The 10,000-nt window shown below is 41.4% G+C and overlaps 1 protein-coding gene across 1 annotated transcript in view; it reads right to left on the bottom strand.

Moving 5' to 3' along the window:
• Positions 1–1,880: 1,880 nt before the first annotated feature.
• The window catches only part of LOC144533205 (uncharacterized), an 8,360-nt gene continuing 240 nt past the window's right edge, over positions 1,881–10,000 (bottom strand). The window contains exons 2-9 of the mRNA XM_078274421.1: positions 9,551–9,874; positions 8,935–9,231; positions 8,694–8,801; positions 8,406–8,492; positions 8,284–8,312; positions 7,265–7,321; positions 6,975–7,043; positions 1,881–2,449 (exon numbers count right to left, since the gene is read on the bottom strand). Coding sequence (XP_078130547.1) covers positions 2,306–2,449; positions 6,975–7,043; positions 7,265–7,321; positions 8,284–8,312; positions 8,406–8,492; positions 8,694–8,801; positions 8,935–9,231; positions 9,551–9,874 — 1,115 coding nt within the window. The 3' untranslated portion in view covers positions 1,881–2,305. The remainder of the gene's footprint in view (positions 2,450–6,974; positions 7,044–7,264; positions 7,322–8,283; positions 8,313–8,405; positions 8,493–8,693; positions 8,802–8,934; positions 9,232–9,550; positions 9,875–10,000) is intronic.

Here is a 10,000-nt window from a genome sequence, read left to right as displayed (position 1 = left end):
TTAAAAAAAAAAAATTCTATAGCAAAGACAATTTACTTTCCACTATAAAAAGCATGGCGATCAGACACCTTCCTGCAGCACGCTTGGTCAACACCACAAAATAAAAATATATTAATAAAATATGTTCTTTACAGGTGTCCCAAAACATTGATTAAGGCGAGACACGGCAGGCAAAAACATCGGGTTTTTTTTTCTTCACTGTTCAATTTTGAGATTTTGGGCTATTTGTCTTCAATAACATGTATTCTTTCAGAGTTGTGGTGAAAAAAAGTAAAAAGTACACATTTAGGTCTTTATTTTACTGCACTTTGTCTGTTTGCGTCTGTAGATTTCTCCTAAATTCAACAAAAGTTGGCGTTCTAAATCATCCCGCTGCTCCGCGATCGCTGTCTCCACCCTGTCATCACATATACCGTTAAAAAGCTCTCTCTCTCTCCTGTACAATGCGGTCGGATCCAAATATGGTAATTTCCTTTTTAGCAGCAACCAATCGTAAGAGTGAAAGGGGGGATTTAACTCCAAATGCGCAATCTCATTGCCTGATGCCAATTTCTGACAACGTGATCGAAATCATCGAAAATCATCTCAGAGAAGACGAAAACAGTTGTCATTAGCAAGAAGACACAGGGGATTCCAAACTAAGAGGTAATCAGTCTCTCTCTCTCTCTCTCTCTCTCTCTCTCTCTCTCTCTCTCTCTCCAAGCAGTTTACAGAAATTCATAGCCTACATGTCATATATTAAATATGTAGGTGTCACATATATACTATTCTAATATAATTACTATACATCCATCCATCCATCCATCCATCCATCTTCATCTGCTTATCAATTATCCCCAAACTTCCCTTTCCCGGGCCACATTAACCAGCTCCAACTGGGGGATCCCGAGGCGTTCCCAGGCCAGGTTGAAGATATAATCCCTCCACCTAGTCCTGGGTCTCCCCCGAGGCCTCCTCCCAACTGGACGTGCCTGGAACACCTCCCTAGGGAGGCGCCCAGGGGGCATCCTTACCAGATGCCCGAACCACCTCAACTGGCTCCTTAAGACACAAAGGAGCAGCGGCTCTACTCCGAGCTCCTCACGGATAACTGAGCTTCTCACCCTATCTCTAAGGGAGACGCCAGCTACCCTCCTGAGGAAACCCATTTCGGCCGCTTGTACCCTGGATCTTGTTCTTTTGGTCATGACCCATAATTACTACTATACTATACAATACTAAACAAATCTGTAATTTTGGGATCCTAAGTGGTTGTGAGTCCCTCAGGCGGTGGCAGGCAGATCCATATTTAGCTGTCAGCTCCACTGACAGCTAAATACGGACATATTGCACCACCCACGGGTCCCGACGGGTCCCCACGGTTCCCGACGGTACCTGACGGGCCGGGCCGTGTTCGGACAGATATTTAGAAATGATGGTCGGGTTCGGGTCGGGCTCGGGTCGGGCTCGGTCACATCAGCGCGATAAGGCATTTGTTGTAAAATGGTGCTGCGACTCTTTTAAGAGAGCTCAGTGTGTGTGGGGGTGTGTGTGTGTGTGTGTGTGTGGAAAGTGGGCAGAAGAGATATAGAGAAAGAGGAAGCAGACGTGGTGTATGCAAACGGAGCAGAGTTGGTGCATTAAGTTTAAGCTCACCAGAAACAGGATATTAACCCTGACGATATTCATGTTATAACGTCGGCCCTGGAGGTAACGAGTCTCCCCTGGTTTTTCTGACCACGGTCGGAAAAGAAGCAATCAGGAAAGGTTAACACATTGAACATTTTAACAGCTTATTAACGTGTGCGCTGATGCCTCATCTGTTGACATTTCCGAATGCCTTACTACAGTTGCTTAATAAAAGCTTTCCACACAAAAACATAGCCTACATGTGTCATTAGTATGAGAAAAAATGATTTTAACTGTGTCGGGCTCGGGTCGGGCTCGGACACAAACATTTGGCCCGATCCGGACTCTAATTCATTAAGAGGTTTGTAATGGTGCTGTCCATGGTGCTGAAATGGATGATGAATTCACTTGGAGCCACTGCATTAATTTAACGGTTTCAAAGCCAAAGCTAAACACAGTTTAGTTCTAACCGTGGTCAACAGTCAGAGCTTCCAGCTTAAAGGATTGTTACTGAAGAGAAATAGGTTTATGAAAATAAACTTTGGAGATTGCTGAACTTTGAGGATTTCCCTGGTTGGTGAAGTTATTAGGGACCTGTTCATTATGAGTTAAGCTGACAGGTGAGGATTCCAACATTTACTCCAAAACACCAGTGAATATCCAAAGCTTTAAAATGTCTCTCGGGTGCTGTGGTCTCTTATTTGTTTGCTCTGTTAACGGCGGCGTAGAGGTCGCTGGGATCAGTCGCTGAGGCTCCGGCAGGACAGGAGGAAGTTTTCACAGAGCTGTAGGTCACTGAATCACCTTCATCATCCTCATCATCATCATTTCTAACCCGTACCTGAGAAGTAAGAAGGAAACAGCACCCAACTTACTGTACAGTAAATTCAACACAACATGGAAAACAATTCAATTGTGAAACAACGTAACCTGGTTGTGAAAGTGCAGATTTTGCAGCCATGTAACAACCGACATGTTCACTTTGCTGCAACTTTTAACTGCTCATTAGATTATGAAAAGTCTTGGGAGTGAAGTTGACATGTTGGTCAGATGGTGGCGATAGAGGACAAGTGAAGGAATCATCAATCACCTGGACTAAATCTATGAGTAGGATGATGAACTTGTTAGCAATCGGTTGCTGATTTACACATCCAGCAGACGCAGAAGCTTTTGGAGTGGTGTTTCTTTGAGTGCTCAATGCTCCACTTTCTTCACCAGCTAGTCTCTAACTGTGTCTGTCTGCTGTTTGCTGCTGAGCAGGGAGTGTACGATGGCTTTTTAAAGTCTTTTGTGTTGGAAAATGAGGCTCTGAGAGCGCTGAGTGTGAAACAGAACAGTAATGTTTTTGGCCGGACAGCAAAACAATGAGCTGAAACTCACTATGAAGCTCTGTGAAGCTGAAGGGAGCAGCAGAGTCAGCTGATAATTCTTTGTAGGTTCATCACAATGAGCAACCCCTTTTCATTGCCACATTGTCATTGTCATATATTGTTACCATAGGGATTGTATGATATGTATATTGATTGTAGCCTCTTGAAAGGCAAAAAAGCCCAAAAATAATCTTAAAAAAAAAAGAAATCCATCTGCTACTTCAGAACCACGGACAGCAGCATTGATATTGAATTTTTTGTTAAAATAGATCCCTAGACCACTTCTAAACAAAAATTTTGGGAGAAACTCGACAAAAGATCCGGTAAGACTGCGAGCCCTGTCATGAATAGAGGGAGTAACAGAAGATACACGTAGAAACTCTTATCGCCACCAGGCAGGGCAGAGGGAGGTAGCAAGATGGCGGATGATGAGCATTCTACCCCCGTCATGGTAAAGATACTAATGAGCGAACTGAGACAGGAGCTGCAGTCTCAAGAGAGGAGATGGCGGCCGATATTTGTCGGCCGTTTATATATAAACTTTGATGGACCGTTGGTGATAGATCGCGCACACACGAGTCTGGCTCCGAAGCCACAGAATGGAGAGAGGCCACGGTCCATGATCGTGAAGCTGCATTATTACGCGGATAAGGAAAGGATCCTGAGGTTATCCAGAGAGAAGGGCCGCCTAATCTACAAAGGCTCTCCCATGCATATATCCCCTGATATGAGCCTGGAGGTTAACAAACTACGAGCAGCGTTTAACCCGGCGAGACTGGTATTCACCCTGAGCAACGCCAGGCACTCCTTCACTGATCCCCGAGAGGCAGAGAAAATAATCAGAAAAAATGAACATCACACGCCCGCCTGAAGACGTCTGAAGAACATTGTTTCCCCCACATGCCTCCCTGAAGCAACGTGAGTAATTAGAACTCCTTAAAAAGAGCAGTATTGAGGAGTAGTGGGCCGCTCCAAAGAGCCTGACTAACTGTGGAAACACTATAAAAACGTTTTTTTATTTTTATTTATTTCTATCTTTTTTATTTGTTTGACTGATATTAAGTCCTGGGTATCCTAGTAAGATTAATATGGGGCGGCACCACATAGCCCTGTTAACGCTGGGCGTACTGAGGGTGGATCTTCGCTGGTTTGACGAATATCGAGTGCAGGTGGCTGTACTGCTGTACGGGCAATACAAATATTTAATCTTTATTTTATGTTTTATGTTACTTCATTATTTTATGGCTATTTGGGTGGAACCTTTTCATTTTTAATTTCTGGTTTAAAAGCAGAAGCTATCAGGGAGCTGAGGTAGGTCTTGAAAGAAGGTTGGTCTAGGGAAAACAAACACATACACACAGATATTGCATTCTTACAAGAAACGCACTTGAGGAATAAAGATCACCATAGGTTACTGTGTAAATGGACAGGACAGATATTCCATTCTTCATTTAACTTTAGAAGCAGAGGCACTGCAATAATAATCAAACATTCAATACCTTTCAAAATGTCTGAAGTCATAGCTGACCCACAGCGGAGATTTGTGATTGTGACAGGAAATCTTTACGGTTACCCGATTACTCTGGCTAACATTTATGCGCCCAATGTCGAAGATGAGCAATTTGTATCGACGTTTCTAGCCAAACTACCTTAAAATGAACTCTTATCGATTGATAATCGGCGGTGATTTCAATTTGGTCTTAGACCCCAACCTCGATAGGTCCTCAAACAAGCCTATAGCTTTATCTAAATCTGCAAGGAGAATTCATACATTTCTCGATACATATAAATTAGCGGACCCATGGAGAACCCTGTTCCCAAACGCAAGGCAGTATTCTTACTTTTCATCAGTCCATCACACTTATTCCAGGATAGATCTATTTTTAATAGATCATTGTCTCTGATGAAGAACTGTTATTACAAACCAATCGTAATATCTGATCATGGCCCACTAGCACTTCAATGAGCATTTGGAGGGGAACACGCTTCAAGGGTGTGGCGTTTTGATAATAGTCTATTAACAGATAAAAAAGTGATTGAGAAACTGGAAAATGACAGATATCTACCTGTCATTTAATGATACACCAGACACCTTGAGATCTACATTATGGGAGGCATTGAAAGCTTATGTACGTGGGCATATCATTTCTTATAGAAGTGCAATCGATAAACAACGTAGAGAGAGAGAGAATGTAGGATAATGGATGATATTAAGGCGATAGACCAACAATATGCAATCAACCCCAATTAATCCAAAAGCCAGATAGAACAGACTCAATTTCAGTTCCCTGCCATTTACAATCTCAAACCAATTTAAATATCTGGGGATAAATATTACTGGAAACCATTCTGACTTATTCAAATACAATTTCCTGAAGCTGTCTGATCAAACAATATGTAACTTTGACAAATGGGCACATCTTCCAATCTCCCTTGCAGGTCGAATTAATATTGTGAGAATGACCATTTTGCCAAGATATTTATTTCTCTTTCAGTGCATCCCTATTCTCATTAACAAAGCCTTTTTTGACTAATTAGATGCGGCCATATCTCATTTTATCTGGAATAAGAAACCCCCAAGAATTAAAAAAAAAAGCATATCTGCAGAGACCTAAAACAATTGGAGGTATGGGGTTGCCTTGCTTTGGTCTTGTAACATTCGATCTATGTCTTTCTGGTTGTACGCGCAGGATGGAAAATCTAACTAACTCTACTTCCTCTTTAAGAGCAATACTTTTTTCTGCTCTACCAACGCCAAAGATTAAGATGAAAAACCCAACTGTTTCACACTCAGTTAAAATTTGGTCCCAAGTTCGGAGGCCCTTTGGCTGGCAGAGTTGTTCAGCGCTAATGCCAATAATAAATAACCACTCCTTCCCTCCGTCACTTTCCGATTTATCATTTTACAATTGGCATTTACAAGGAATTCGGACAATCAATGATCTATTTATTGACGGCATTTTTCCCACGTTTCAGCAAATGAAAGAGAAATTCAATGTCCCCAGTACGGACCTCTTTAGGTATTTACAAATCCGTAATTTTATTAAAAAGACATTTCCATCCTTCCCATACAAACCTCCGGTTTCTCCAATAGACACACTCTTATTGCCTGAACCACAGGCTAAAAGAGCGATCTCTAAGATCCATGATAACTTGACGCTATTGGACCGCAAAATAACGCTGGACCACCTAAGAGAGGCCTGGATGGAGGATATGGGAGTGGAAATCACAGAGACTCAATGGGAAAAGGCACAAGAATATGTCCACTCGGTATGCGCCAGACATGGACTGATACAATTTAAAATTCCTTCAGAGAGTACTGTTTATTTTGTTTAAAAAAAAAAATGAGAAAAATGTGATTTGATGTGATTATCTTAATTACTTCAATAATAAAAAAAGCTTTGCCAGACCTTCCTCCACAGCGCTGTGGAGGAGGGTCTGGCTAATCCACACAGCATTCTGGGACATGAGAAAAACATGCTCTGGTTTATTGGCATATTTTTATATCAATCACAATCGTCTTGGGCGGTGCTAAGCGCCGGACGGAGCCACGGTGCCTCTGCAAAATAGCCTCGGGAAAGAAGTTGTTTTGGTGGAACGTGTACATTCAAAAGTTGTTTTAGTCGTGCGACAGAAAACTCAGATTGGAAAGAGGAAGGTGACGGACATCCGGCCCAAATTAATGACATCCGGCCGAATTTCTGGAGGCACCTGAAAATTCCGGAAATTAAAAGCGTCTTTGTTATAGACTAATCAAAATACAACACAGTGAGGCTACTGATATTTCATAGCCATACAGTAGATTGTTATTCCCACAAACTTCAGTCAGATAAAGGATCAATGAGTCAGGCAGACTAGACAAACACATTCTGCCCATGCACTCTCTCTGCTCTCTTAGGCAGGTTAACAAGTGGCATGCATTTTTGTAATTTTGCTGTGGAATGACATCCCCCCCCATCAAATCGCCTACTGAGTATATCCAATCTGACAGCTGACCTGGGCTCTGCTGTTGGTCTTCTTGGTGTAGCTGATGGAGGCGTAGGAAACACCATCTTCAGAATCAACCTGCACAGAGAAGACAAGACAGCGTGAGTTTTTCACCTCATGTCACCCCACACTTCTCGTTACTTCTTGCTTCACACTTCTTTCTTTTTTTTAAACTCTATTCTGGTATAAAGACGCTGCGTCCTCTTCCTTCCCTTTTCTTCTCCCTTACAGTATTTAGAGAACAAACACACACAGCAGTGAGTGTAACTTTGTGCTGGGTGTGTGGTGTGTGATCTTACCGTGTCCTGACTGGTTTCTGGACCGGGTTGAGTCACCGCCGAGTTTAAGCTCTGTCCCTGGACAAACACAACCTGGTTACTGTTCACATTTCTGTAAATAAAAACTACAATGTTGTGCTTTTATAGAGCGAAGTACATGTTGTAACTATTTCTTGGTCAACAACAGCCGGATCCAGTAACTTCCTGGAGCTGTGTCATCACTGCACCAGGCTCACATGCTGGGCAGATGGATAGACTGTTGTTCATCAAGAAGTAGTTGTAAATGGATTAAACAAACAAGATACCACGTTAATTAGTGAGCTTTTGTTAACATTGGACGGAACCAGGCTAGCTGTTTCTCCGTACTTCCAGTCTTTATGCTGAGCTAAGCTAAGCGTATTAGCTCCTGTAACATGATCCCAGGTTAGGATTTGTTGTTTTTAACCCTCTGAGTACAAAAGACGCACCGGTGAGTCCAAGTGATGTTTGACAACTCTCCTATTCAAAAAGCGATATTACAAAATTTAATTTTAGACAATGAATTACCATTGTATTAATATATTAAGCTACTTTAGTGAACCCAAGAGTTTTGTAAACTCATTTCAAGCACCAAAACGATTGATTGTAGGTATGTTTTCTCAAGAGATTTGAGCAAACATCAACTTTCCAGCTTTAGGGCCAAATTATCTCTTTAAACATTGATCTGGAACACATTTGAGCCTCAGTTTACAAAAAGCTGAATTTGTTCTGAACATTCTGATATGAGATCAGTAATACACAAATACAATAAAAAAGGTGAATTTAAAAATAAATGTAAAACTGCCCTTAGACCTCAGAGGGTTATTAATATTAGGAAGAAAGTGAAGTGCATTCACCAAAATGAACTATTCCTTAAACAGATCCTTCCACTTCCACTCAAAAGCGTAACCTTCAGCACATCAGAGTGGATTGTTCTCTGTTAACTACAGAACCACAGTAAGCTGTACTGAGCAACTAGTAAAAATGTGTGTAAACATTTTATTCTTCAGTTTTAAACTCACCACGTAGTCATCCGTCTGCTGTTTCTCCCCTGAAAACAAGAGTCGGGTTTAGCTTCCACATTGAACACCCAGCTTTATCAAAACTTCTTGTTATTAAAAGTTGATTCTGTGAATGTTGTCACCTTTAGTCATCTTCCATCTGATGACAGCCACAGTGATGATTACGAGTGCCACTAAACCTATGACCGCAATGAGGTACGGCCACCAAACTAGAAGAACAACAAATGAAAACATGCAAAACATTTTGGCTGCAGCTTTTGGTTAGTTTTGAAAATATGTAGCTAAAAGAGAGGAGAAATAACGTTTAGAGAATACAGACGAGAATATCTCCACCCAAAGCCAAGAGTGGGTTGACATTTATACTTTAGCCTTCCAAAGTGGAGAGAAAGACTAAACTTTGGAGTCAGTACCTTGTGGTGATGGTGAAGTAACACTGACAGCAGGCGCTGTTGAGGTGATTCTGGATTTTCTGCCACTTTCAGTTGTTCTCATCGTGGTTGATGTTGTTACATCCTCCCCTAGACAAAAGAAATAACACAACAAACAAACAAACAAACAAACAAACAAACCGTATGTCAATAAAATACCTCGTGATTTACCATCTGCACCAATCAATTCAAAGTGATTTTAAACGGCTCATCATATTCTCACCTGGTTTCTCATGTAAGGACTGAGGAGGGATGAAGGGAAACGGCTGCACTTTTCCAGTGTAACCATCTCTCACTTCACACTTCAACAACTCTTGATACTTTGACTTCTGCTTGAGATTAGAAGTAGGAAATATCACATTAACTGAGCACTCAGAGTGTGAAGTCTGCATATCCGTGTATCTTATATCTCCAGCTGCATCTTTCCCCTCATACAGCCACTTCACTGTGTGTATCCAAAACACACGTGTCAACAGAGAGCAGGACAGCGTCACCTGCTCACCATCTTCATGTTCCTTCACTAATAAAGAACATAAGACAACATTACTTCATCAATTATTATAATGTTTCAGTTTATTGTTCTAATAAGCAGTGTCTGAAATAGGCCAGTACCGGCACTTCTGGTTTTTGTCCCCATGAGTACACTCACTTCTATTTGTATATTATTTGTTTGTACAAAAATAGGCTATATGTAATGATTTATTGGGGGAAAAAACCCAACTGGGAGGATTATTTTTTTCATATCCACATTTCAGACACTGTGACGATTTGACTGTGAGATTGGAAGTCGAATGAGGCAAGACAGTTTGATCTGAAAATATAATTATGTAAATACTCACTGTTAATAACAGATAGTTCAGTCTGAATGTCTGCAACTTCTTGTCCTGGTTTGAGCTGTCGACAGAGGTAAAGACCAACATCCTGAACTGTGACCTTCTTTATAACCAGAGAACAGTTCTTTGTAACACTCAGTCTGTCTCGTTTAGCTTTGTCTCTTTCAACAATCTGCCCATCAGTAACCAGATCTACTGCCCCCCTTCTTGATTCAGTGAAGAACCAGGTAGTCCTGTCACAGTTAACCTGACCATCTTCCACATTTTCACAAGTCAAAGTGACATCATCGCCATCTCTGACAATGAAGGAGAGGTGATGTCCGGTAACCGCTGTGAAAGAGATGAGAGAAACATGAAAGGTAAACTGAAATATGAATATGCTCTCATGCTGACAGTGTGGGGAAAGTTTTAGATACATCGGAAGTTTGCAAATGTGTTTCATTCTGTTGACAAATT

The sequence above is a fragment of the Sander vitreus genome, chromosome 18 (assembly GCF_031162955.1).
Source record: "Sander vitreus isolate 19-12246 chromosome 18, sanVit1, whole genome shotgun sequence".
Classification (NCBI taxonomy): domain Eukaryota; kingdom Metazoa; phylum Chordata; class Actinopteri; order Perciformes; family Percidae; genus Sander; species Sander vitreus.
The sequence above is the reverse complement of the archived record's forward strand: the minus strand, read 5'-3'. Positions and strand labels throughout refer to the sequence as shown.